Raw genomic sequence first — 12,164 nt, 5'->3', positions numbered from 1 at the left:
AGAGACTCTTGTGGAATGTTTCGATGTTCTTAATGTTTCGATGTTCTTCATGAATGGAATGTAGTGAACCAATGGACTTTTGATCATCAAAAGGCGTATTTCTCTGAGATCCATGCCAGGAGTCCTCAAAGGGAGATCCCCTTGCATCTCCCTGTCTTGTTAACCGACTCACCTCCCCTTCCAGAGACGGTTCTCTTTCGCTTTCAACCTCCTTTAACACCTCGTAACGATCACCGCGATTAGTAAAGTCATCATCAAATGGACTTTTTCTTTTGGTAACTGTTGTGTCAACTGGTGGCTGGAGAGTTGTTTCTCTTTCAATAGAAACTTTCATCATCTCCGAACTTCCTCTGGATGCACTCCTTGATTTTGGCTCCACACTGGTAAAAGGATCATCGAAGGTGTCTGTGCTATCTCCAAAGCCTGAGGTGAATCCACTATCTTCAATCTGATCTTTTCCTTTGGAGTCAATGAAATTATCTACAAATGGTGACTTTCTCTGTGAGTCTTGCCTTGATACTCTTCCACTGCCAGTAAAGTCTTGGTAGTTTGAGTATTTATCTCCTTCTGCAGGAGGCACAAAATTATCATCAAAACTGGCAAATGAGGTTTCTGACTCCGTTCTCTCCTGGCGTCCAGAAGTTTGTTTGGAGGAAATACTAACAGAACTAAAATCATCTGTAAAAGGTGACTTGTGTGCCTCTATCTGCTTCCTCTGTGGTCGTGGACTTGTATATCTCTGTGGGGTAGGAGAATTGACAGGTGTAATGCTCTTCTCACTCAAGGTAGCAGCCGAGAAATCATCGTCGAACTTGGCATCAAAAGTGGGTTCGAAGTTGTCATACTCACTAATCTCAGGGCTTCTAAAAACTGTCACACATTCGAGATCATGGTTTGGTGGATGCCACTCTTTGTCCTTCTCCAGCTCACCAATTTCACCGTCATCACTGAGAGATGATTTTCGATCAAGGGAATCTTTCCTGAGATCACTCTCAAAGTTTGCTTTGAAAGTGCCAGATGAAACTTCTGAAACTTCTTCATCCATGGAATTCTGTGGTGTCAAAAAGTTTTCATCAAAAACTGACTTTTGTTTGTTCACTGTTGTTGAAAGTTCTCTGAATACAGCATATCTGTCTTCACTGACTGGTGCTCCAACAGCATGTGTTGACTGCTGATTACTTGTAACACCAAATTCTGGGGGCTCCACTGGGCTCTTTGGAAACTGCGCATCAAATTTTGCAAACATTTCATCCTCATCAAAAGCAAATCGGTCTCTACTGTGATCTCTACTTGAAGCTCTAGATCTTCTACCAGACTGCTCTCCAGAAGACATTCCATGTGTCTGGATATCTTCCTTGGCCTGGTTTTCAAGATCACCTCCCTGTCTCAGCTGCAGCTGGGCTAAGCAAGCAGCTAACTCTACTACAGTCATCCTGGCTAACTGTTCCACTGGCATGTCTAAGCTGGCTGCCAACTGGTCAAGACTAGTGTTAGCAAGATCAACAGATGCAGTGCTTTTCTGTATAAGTCGTGGAGATTTTCCTGGAGTTGAGGACTTACTTGGGGTTGAATCCTTGAAGTTTTTGGTACGGCTCCCCCAACATCGTACATATTTCTCCCAACGTCATGTGTTGGACTCAAACTAGGTTTGGGGAATTGGAAACTATCTGGATGGGAGGGCTTTGTGGATCGGCTTGGTATAAAAGCTGGCTGAGCTGCTGAGTCTGGATATCGAGGTTTCCGGGCTGGAATGGGTATGGGTGGAGTATTGGATCCTTCAGGTGAAGATCGTATTCATTAATATAATTATAATGTGGGTCACATGATGGGGAGGTCGAGGTGGAGGTCTCAAAACAACATGAGTGGGTTGCCTCTTGGGTGGAAGTGGTGGAGGCTCAATGTGTGCTGGTCTAGGGGGTGTGTTTTGGAGCCTCCTCATAGCTGAGGTTGAGGCCATCAGTTGGAAATGGCCTGCTCTCCAACTCTGGGGAAGAAAATTGCTCAGCATCACTGTAACGGCTATGTGAAGGCCTCAGTGCCAAGGTAGCTGAACTGGCACTCAGCTGCTTCGACAGGTGAGAACGAGGCCTTGGTCTTGGGCTAAGGCCTCCTTCACTATGTAGCTGTGGAGGTGTTGGGGGAGTTAGTTCTCCACTCGTGAAGGATTTCAAATGACTTGTATCTCCTACATTCCACTCATTCTCAAAACTTGACTGTTTCCTAAATTTGTGACTTCGAGGCAATGTTTTGGGGCTGATAGATGAAGCCATAATCTGTTTACTCAAGCGAGTTTGAGGTACTGGGGAGTGGTGGGGGTGGTGACTCAACTGGGGAGAGCCTGGGCCTGAGGCCATTCTTTCTGGAGACTTTGGTACTGGTGGTGGAGAAAATGGTGGAGGACTGTCTCTGAAGGATTCTGGGGGAAGAGCCACCGTTAGAGGCCCACAAGGCAAGGGAGGGGGAGGTTCATCTGGTATGCTGCTGGACATCTCTGACCTCTGACTCCTTGGGGAATCATTATGAAATGTATTAAAATCAGCAAATCCTGAAGAGGAGAAGTTTGTGGCATCGTAGAAATCTTTTTCTGTGTTCTGGTGAAACTGAAAGTCATCAGGGCCAAATGAATCTGGGGGACTAAATGACTCAGTGAAAGGATGAGAGGGGACAGAAGTACTGTGAATCGGAGTAGTGTTCGTCGATGTTGTTGGCCTGGTGGCAGTTACACTGGCTGATCTTGAGGTTGTTGAGTAGAGTGAGGTTGAAGCCACCAGTGCAGAGACCTCTGGTGGGATCACCCCCGGCTGTGTTCGCGGAGAACTTGGCGCTGATGCCTCACCGTCACCCAACTCCCGCAAAACTCGTTTTGCTGGTTTCCGCATTTCACTAAAGAAATCTCGTTTGTCAACATAAGGGCGATTTTTTCCAGTTCCAAGTGGGTCTAAATCAGTAAATACATCATAATGAGACTGTTTACTTCCAGTTAAATGAGATTCATTTGAGACTTCAGCTTTTATCCACTGTGCGTCAAACTCGTCCGCCTGGTGAATGCTCGACGCACCACTTGTTTCAGATTCTTGCCCTTCACAGAACCGTGCATCACTAAAATCATTAAAAGATCCATTATTTACAGTTCTAAACTCCTTAAAAGCTGCGTATCTATCTTCCTGGCTCTCTCTGGCCTGCGCTGCCTGCTGAGGCAGTGGCGTTTGAGCAGGTGGGGGCGACTTAGTCACATCAGGGAAGTTCACAGGGAACTTGGCAAAGTCTCCTGAGCTAACATCCTGTGTGCTCCCAGGAGTTGTTGATGCTGTGTGCTGGTGCTGCTGCAGCACTGCACCATGGTGCGAGTCGTGCCTGCTACGACCTGAGACTGGAGGGGGAGCCAGAGGGGCTGGCGTGGGTGCAGTGCTTGCTGTGATCCGGGGTTTGCTCGTGTCCGTTGAGGCAAAGGTTGGCTTGAAGGAATCTCCAAATGGGTCGATTTGCTCACTCTCCTGGAAAAAAAAGGACCTTGTTAGAAAATGAACAAACTAGTCACCATAAGATATGACATGAGAAAAGAATACTGGAAATTAAATAACTGCATGCAGTAAAAAAAAGGAAGACAAGGCAATGAACAATTGTATCTTGTTCATGACCAAAATTTTAATAATGATAAAATGATTATACTACATTTTTGGTTTAAAATCACTGACACTCCTGAGAATCTCAAATTTAGTAAAAAGGATGAACCTTCACAGTGATCATAGCTACCTAAAAATAATATCAGAAAATAAATTAATAGTAATAATAATGCTAGTACTACTAATCATAACCATTATGATAACACCAGTCACAAGAAAAATTTAAAAAGGAAAGCAAAAGATTTCCTTAACCTAATGCCACCGGGCATGGCATGTACATACATGCCATGCCCACTGTGAGTTTACTTTATTAATTCTTTTAACACATAGATGGCTACACTTGTACTAAGTCACCAAAGAGCCAATTACAAATACTGCCTCTTTCACCCGTTTACCCTTTTCCTTGATTTACGAAAATATTTTACGTTATTTTATTTTGCTGTTAGTAATGTATATAACATTATAGTAATTATAAAGTCTATAATAAAGATAACACCATTGATAATCATAGAATTAGTAAAAAAAAAATTTCTCCCACCAATTCAAGGAAAGGTGAAATCGGGTAAGGTCACAACATCTACTAATTGACTCCTTTGTGGCAAAGCACCAGCAGAGCCATCTATGTGCAGAGACATTTCACAAAAAAGTAAAAAATGAGCAAGCCATTTTCCCGGCAGCACTGGGTTAATAAGAGGTTGCTTAAAAAGTGGCTATTCACACAATGAAGGTGTTCCTGATAATTAGACCTCATTATTTGTTGCTCTTGATCAGCTAAAGGTCACTGCACAAAAACCATACACATTACCTGAAGACAATTTAAAGGGTGAACAAATTTGAATATTTTAAGCCAATCTTCGTTTTCTCAGGCAGTGAAAAGGAAAAAGAAAAGGAAAAGGCAACAACGAGAGTAGTACATAAGAATGAATCAACACAAAAAAAAACACACATCTGTATATGTATGTATGTATATAGATGTATATTATAAATATACATAAAAAAAAAAAAAAAAAAAAAAAAAAAAAAAAATATTATATTTTATTATATATATATATATATATATATATATATATATATATAAAAATATAAATATATATACATATATAAAAATTTATATATATATATATATATATATATATATATATTTGTATATATAGGTATCTATGAAAATATATGTACATATGGGTATATATATGGAAAAAAAAAAAAAAAAAAAAAAAAAAAAAAAAAAAAAAAAAAAAAAATATATAAAATATATATTATAATTTTAAAATTATAATATATAAAATATTTTTTTTTTTTTTTTTTTTTTTTTTTTTTTTTTTTTTTTTTTTTCCATATATATCCATAGTACATATGTACATATATTTCATAGATCCCATAATACAAAATAATATATATATATAATTATAAAAATTATAATTTTATATAGTAAAAATTTTTAATTTTTATTATATATTAATATATAATTATATAATATATATATATATATTATATATTTTTTTTTTTTTTTTTTTTTTTTTTTTTTTTATGTTTTTATAAATAATTTCATATCATAATAATATACAATGTTTTGGTTTTTTTTTGGTTGATTTTTCTTTGTACTACTCCGTTTTTCCCTTTTCCTTTTCTTTTTCCTTTTCACTCCCTGAGAAAACGAAGATTGGTTTAAAAATATTAAAATTTTTCACCCTTTAAATTGTTTTCAGGTAAGTGTAGGTTTTTTTTTGCATGACCTTTAGTTGATAAAGCAAAAAAAATAAGGGAGTCTAATTTATCGGAACCCCAATTGTGGAATAGCCATTTTTAAGCAACCTCTTAAAAAAAAACCCCCAGTGCTGCCGGGAAAAGGGGGGTTTGCTCATTTTTTACTTTTTGTGAATGTCTCTGCAATGATGGCTTGCTGGTTTTTTGGGGCCAAAGGGGAGCAATTAGTAGAGTTGTGACCTTCCCCGATTTCACCTTTCTTGAAATTTGGTGGGAGAAATTTATTTTTTACTAATTCTATGTTTATCAATCGTGTTATCTTTATTATAGACTTTTAATTACTAAAATGTTTAAAATTTTAAAAACAGAAAAATAAAATAACGAAAAAATATTTTCGTAAATCAAGGAAAAGGGGTGTAAAGGTGAAAGGGGCAGTATTTGTAATTGGCTCTTTGGGACTAGTAAAAGTGTAGCCATATATGTGTTAAAAAAATTAATAAAGTAAACCCCCCGGGGGGCATGGCATGTATGTCATGCCATCCCCGGGTGGCATTAGGTTAAGGAATCTTTGCTTTCCTTTTTAAATTTTTCTTGGATGGTGTTATCTAATGGTTATGTTTTGTGTACCAATTTTACTTTTAAATTTATTTTTCTGATAATTTTAGGTAGCTATGATCACTGTAAAGGTTCTTTTTTTTACTAATTTGAGATTCTCAGGGTGTCATGTTTTAAACCAAAAAAATTTGTATAATATTTTATCTTATTAAAATTTGGGTCAGAAAAAAATACAATTGTTCTTGCCTTGTTTCCTTTTTTTACGCAGCAGTTTTTTAATTTTCCCGTATTTTTTCTCATGTCATATCTTTTGGTGATAGTTTTTTTCATTTTTCAAGGTCCTTTTTTTTTAGGAGAGTGAGCAAATGCCCCTTTGGGATTCCTTAAGCCAAACCTTTGCCTCAAAGGACCGGCAAAAACCCCCATCACAGCAAGCACGACCCCCCCGCCCCTCTGGTCCCCCCCCTTCAGGGCTAGCAGGCACACCGCACCATGGTGCAGTGCTGCAGCGCACCAGACACAGCATCAACCCAATCCGGGAGCACACAGGGTTAGTCAGGAGACTTTTCCAAGTTTCCCGGTTTCCCTGATTGATAAATCGCCCCACCTGCTCAAACGCCACCGCCCCAGCAGGGGAGGCAGGCCAGAGAGAGCCAGGAAAATAGATACGCGCTTTTTAAGGGGTTTTTGAAAAATGTAAATAAGGTCTTTTTAAATTTTGTGTGAGGTTTGTGAAGGGCAAGAATCTGAAACAAGGGTGCGTGAACATTCACCCGGCGGACGAGTTGACGCACAGTGGGTAAAAATGAAGTCCAAATGAACTCATTTAATGGAATAAACTCTCATTTTGAGTATTTTTGATTTTGACCCATTGGAACTGGAAAAAATCCCCTTATGTGACAAAAAGATTTCTTTAGTGAAATGCGGAAACCAGCAAAACGAGTTTTGCGGGAGTTGGGTGACGGTGAGGCATCAGCGCCAAGTTCTCCGCGAACACAGCCGGGGGTGATCCCACCAGAGGTATCTGCACTGGTGGCTTCAACCTCACTCTACTCAACAACCTCAAGATCAGCCAGTGTAACTGCCACCAGGCCAACAACATCGACAAACACTACTCCAATTCACAGTACTTCTGTCCCCTCTCATCCTTTCACTGAGTCATTTAGTCCCCCAGATTCATTTGGCCCTGATGACTTTCAATTTCACCAGAACACAGAAAAAGATTTCTACGATGCCACAAATTTCTCCTCTTCAGGATTTGCTGATTTTAATACATTTCATAATGATTCCCCAAGGAGTCAGAGGTCAGAGATGTCCAGCAGCATACCAGATGAACCTCCCCCTCCCTTGCCTTGTGGGCCTCTAACGGTGGCTCTTCCCCCAGAATCCTTCAGAGACAGTCCTCCACCATTTTCTCCACCACCAGTACCAAAGTCTCCAGAAAGAATGGCCTCAGGCCCAGGCTCTCCCCAGTTGAGTCACCACCCCCACCACTCCCCAGTACCTCAAACTCGCTTGAGTAAACAGATTATGGCTTCATCTATCAGCCCCAAAACATTGCCTCGAAGTCACAAATTTAGGAAACAGTCAAGTTTTGAGAATGAGTGGAATGTAGGAGATACAAGTCATTTGAAATCCTTCACGAGTGGAGAACTAACTCCCCCAACACCTCCACAGCTACATAGTGAAGGAGGCCTTAGCCCAAGACCAAGGCCTCGTTCTCACCTGTCGAAGCAGCTGAGTGCCAGTTCAGCTACCTTGGCACTGAGGCCTTCACATAGCCGTTACAGTGATGCTGAGCAATTTTCTTCCCCAGAGTTGGAGAGCAGGCCATTTCCAACTGATGGCCTCAACCTCAGCTATGAGGAGGCTCCAAAACCACCCCCTAGACCAGCACACATTGAGCCTCCACCACTTCCACCCAAGAGGCAACCCACTCATGTTGTTTTGAGACCTCCACCTCGACCTCCCCCATCATGTGACCCACATTATAATTATATTAATGAATACGATTCTTCACCTGAAGGATCCAATACTCCACCCATACCCATTCCAGCCCGGAAACCTCGATATCCAGACTCAGCAGCTCAGCCAGCTTTTATACCAAGCCGATCCACAAAGCCCTCCCATCCAGATAGTTTCCAATTCCCCAAACCTAGTTTGAGTCCAACACATGACGTTGGGAGAAATATGTACGATGTTGGGGGAGCCGTACCAAAAACTTCAAGGGATTCAACCCCAAGTAAGTCCTCAACTCCAGGAAAATCTCCACGACTTATACAGAAAAGCACTGCATCTGTTGATCTTGCTAACACTAGTCTTGACCAGTTGGCAGCCAGCTTAGACATGCCAGTGGAACAGTTAGCCAGGATGACTGTAGTAGAGTTAGCTGCTTGCTTAGCCCAGCTGCAGCTGAGACAGGGAGGTGATCTTGAAAACCAGGCCAAGGAAGATATCCAGACACATGGAATGTCTTCTGGAGAGCAGTCTGGTAGAAGATCTAGAGCTTCAAGTAGAGATCACAGTAGAGACCGATTTGCTTTTGATGAGGATGAAATGTTTGCAAAATTTGATGCGCAGTTTCCAAAGAGCCCAGTGGAGCCCCCAGAATTTGGTGTTACAAGTAATCAGCAGTCAACACATGCTGTTGGAGCACCAGTCAGTGAAGACAGATATGCTGTATTCAGAGAACTTTCAACAACAGTGAACAAACAAAAGTCAGTTTTTGATGAAAACTTTTTGACACCACAGAATTCCATGGATGAAGAAGTTTCAGAAGTTTCATCTGGCACTTTCAAAGCAAACTTTGAGAGTGATCTCAGGAAAGATTCCCTTGATCGAAAATCATCTCTCAGTGATGATGGTGAAATTGGTGAGCTGGAGAAGGACAAGGAGTGGCATCCACCAAACCATGATCTAGAATGTGTGACAGTTTTTAGAAGCCCTGAGATTAGTGAGTATGACAACTTCGAACCCACTTTTGATGCCAAGTTCGACGATGATTTCTCGGCTGCTACCTTGAGTGAGAAGAGCATTACACCTGTCAATTCTCCTACCCCACAGAGATATACAAGTCCACGACCACAGAGGAAGCAGATAGAGGCACACAAGTCACCTTTTACAGATGATTTTAGTTCTGTTAGTATTTCCTCCAAACAAACTTCTGGACGCCAGGAGAGAACGGAGTCAGAAACCTCATTTGCCAGTTTTGATGATAATTTTGTGCCTCCTGCAGAAGGAGATAAATACTCAAACTACCAAGACTTTACTGGCAGTGGAAGAGTATCAAGGCAAGACTCACAGAGAAAGTCACCATTTGTAGATAATTTCATTGACTCCAAAGGAAAAGATCAGATTGAAGATAGTGGATTCACCTCAGGCTTTGGAGATAGCACAGACACCTTCGATGATCCTTTTACCAGTGTGGAGCCAAAATCAAGGAGTGCATCCAGAGGAAGTTCGGAGATGATGAAAGTTTCTATTGAAAGAGAAACAACTCTCCAGCCACCAGTTGACACAACAGTTACCAAAAGAAAAAGTCCATTTGATGATGACTTTACTAATCGCGGTGATCGTTACGAGGTGTTAAAGGAGGTTGAAAGCGAAAGAGAACCGTCTCTGGAAGGGGAGGTGAGTCGGTTGACAAGACAGGGAGATACAAGGGGATCTCCCTTTGAGGATTCCTGGCATGGATCTCAGAGAAATACGCCTTTTGATGATCAAAAGTCCATTGGTTCACTACATTCCATTCATGAAGAACATCGAAACATTCCACAAGAGTCTCCATTTGAGGATGACTTCAATGGTGACTCAAGGAAGGCTTCAGTAGACCATGGAAGGCTTTCTCGGACGGGCTCAGAAAACAGAAAATCTCCGTTTGGTGACAGCTTCACCCCGCCTTCCTCAGGACGGGCTCACAGGAACAGAATCCCATCGCGGCTGAGTGTTGAAAGTGAGGGAAGTGATGTTAGACATTCCCCATTCGAGGACAACTTCAGTTCAATCATAGGCAGTGTCGCCGAAGAGGTGACATTTGATGCATTCCCCAGCCTGCCACAGGATGCATCTGTAACAAGTGAAGCTGAGGAAGTGGATCCGTTTAGTGTGAAACTGAACAAGCCACCATCAAAGTCACCTGAGGGTGATTCAGAGATGCACTTTGCAGATTTTGAGCATGCATTCCAGCAGAATGAGGGGGAAGATCCCAAGCAGAGCCATGAAGAACCAGCTGAAAGCACACCAGCTAAGACTAAGACACCACAGCCGGGCGAGGAGGTGGTCGAAGAGGATATATTCCCAGATGACGAGATGGAGTTCAAGATCTCAGCACGTTATGTCACACCCACGCCTGACATGAAGAAGTCAGACTCCATTAACATATTCCGCCGGAACAGCGACCCCTTCGCTGATGATTTCTTTTGTAGTGAGGGTGAGGGCAACAATGCGCCAGGCCCAGTAAAGCCAGAGGATGACCCATTTTGGGAAAAACCCTTTGATAATTTTTCCTTTCCTGTGGATCAGTAATATAGAAACTCATTACTGAAATATTAATGCTCAGAATATACTATTAATACTGTTGAAGTAAATAGCAGTTTGGAACATTGAGTTTAATGTATTAAAAGCGTATATGAAAATGATAAATTGTATTATTTTTTGGGTCAAATGTCACATATTGTATCATGTCACAAACATATTCACAAGACTTTCTGATTATTTTTTATTAGATTGATGATGAATTAGTGTATATAAAAGCCAGACATCTTACCAATGATATTGCCATATGTAGACTTAACTTTCATTGTACAATTCCTCACAATTCATTTGTATTTCTGCAATTAAATCTCATACACTCAAAATGTATATGTGGCAAGTGTATGCAAATGCTTTGGAGTAGAAAATGATATTTTTTTTTAGTTTAACCAATCTGTGATCTATCTATGCTTATGTTCATCATAATTTTTTTTTTTTCTTCTTCTTTTTTTTTTTTAATCTGAAATTTAATCTTTGACTTCTACAATACTCATTGAGTAATATTCTATGACGAATTCTCTCTGTTACTCAAAATACAATTTTTACACAGGAAAAGTAAATCATATTTTTATTGGAACTGTAGTGCAATCACTATTTATTTTGTAGAATATGTTAATGTATGTACTGGATATGTGTGTGTATATATATTTTTTGACTCGTATTCTTTTGTTGGTTTGAGAAAATCACATGACTGGAAATAGTGTTGTAGAAAAGTTATAGACACAAGATAATGCTGACTTTATCAAAAACAGTACTGGAAATGTTAGATTTTTTTCTCTCTTTTTTTTTTTTTCTTTTCTTCCATTTTTTTGGGGGGCATGTTTCTATATGCAGATATTGCATCATTGGTAATGTCAGCCTTTAATCCATTAGTGACAGTATTAGAAATCTCTCGGCGTCATAGACACCGGTGATTTCTGTCAGCTGTCCTGCCATTGGGAGTGGGAATCTGCTACATGTAGTGGAGCTTCCCGCTCAATGCGCTCTAGCATGTTGCTATGCGTATAGCTGTACCCGGCAGATCAAGTGGTTTGTTATGATGGCTATACACATGGCCCAGCAGTAACGGGTTAATGTCCTGCACACTGGCCGTTTTTTGGAGAGAGCTGGAAAGAAAGAAAAAATCCCACCGAATACAATGCTACCCCTCTCATGCAGGGTGTCTGATATGTAGACCAAGTTTCATTCTTTGTCTTGATAATTTTTTTTCTTGAATGATAAAAAAAACAAATACTCTTGATTAATATCCAAAATTATTGATTATCCTTTTTTAATAATTACTTCTACTTATTTATGATTTACTCATACTAATTTCACCAAGTTCTGAATATGACTGTGTTGACTTTCCTATTCTGTGAAATATAGCATCTTGCACTTTCAGAGTAATACAGTATTATAGTTCTCATAGCTACTCATTTCCTCTCGAACTGTCAGTGAAAGTAGTCTGCTTCATTTCTTCCGTTTTCTTTTCTTTTTATACAAGATGCCATATGATTGATGACATGCTACATGTATGTCTTAAATGGAGACATGTCCTTAGGTCACACATATTGATATTTATTGATATTTTAGATGGTATTTGATAACATCACAATGTTGAGGGAACTGTTGTTTTTTATTGCCATATAAAAGGGAGATTTCCAAAAGTGTATACTGAATAGAAGTGATGTTTAAGTAATATATTCTTTCATTGATGTGACTATCTTAATAATTTCTTTTGTTTTCCTAAGAAGAAGGATTTCACTAAGATTG

General features: G+C 40.0%; 2 protein-coding genes across 2 annotated transcripts in view; one reads left to right on the top strand and one right to left on the bottom strand.

Annotated features, from left to right (window-relative positions):
* Positions 1-12,164, top strand: part of LOC119576243 — a gene marked incomplete at its 5' end in the record, with an annotated part of 20,537 nt that overhangs the window by 7,605 nt on the left and 768 nt on the right. The window contains 13 exons of the mRNA XM_037923841.1: positions 94-223; positions 325-428; positions 549-1,146; positions 1,297-1,586; positions 1,961-2,043; positions 2,287-2,371; positions 2,752-2,896; positions 3,215-3,450; positions 5,330-5,335; positions 5,993-6,007; positions 6,236-6,432; positions 6,610-6,677; positions 6,790-12,164. The exon at positions 6,790-12,164 is cut by the window's right edge and continues 768 nt beyond it. Of these exons, the coding sequence (XP_037779769.1) occupies positions 94-223; positions 325-428; positions 549-1,146; positions 1,297-1,586; positions 1,961-2,043; positions 2,287-2,371; positions 2,752-2,896; positions 3,215-3,450; positions 5,330-5,335; positions 5,993-6,007; positions 6,236-6,432; positions 6,610-6,677; positions 6,790-10,406 (5,574 nt within the window). The remainder of the gene's footprint in view (positions 1-93; positions 224-324; positions 429-548; positions 1,147-1,296; positions 1,587-1,960; positions 2,044-2,286; positions 2,372-2,751; positions 2,897-3,214; positions 3,451-5,329; positions 5,336-5,992; positions 6,008-6,235; positions 6,433-6,609; positions 6,678-6,789) is intronic.
* LOC119571353 lies at positions 32-1,782 on the bottom strand (the record flags this gene model as incomplete). The annotated part of the gene is given in 1 exon segment (XM_037918721.1): positions 32-1,782. A coding segment is annotated over 1 exon segment (1,425 nt), but the record flags the coding sequence as incomplete, so codon positions are not given.

This window comes from Penaeus monodon, chromosome 1, assembly GCF_015228065.2.
Source record: "Penaeus monodon isolate SGIC_2016 chromosome 1, NSTDA_Pmon_1, whole genome shotgun sequence".
NCBI lineage: Eukaryota > Metazoa > Arthropoda > Malacostraca > Decapoda > Penaeidae > Penaeus > Penaeus monodon.
Note: the sequence above shows the minus strand (reverse complement) of the source record. Positions and strands in the feature narration are given on the sequence as shown.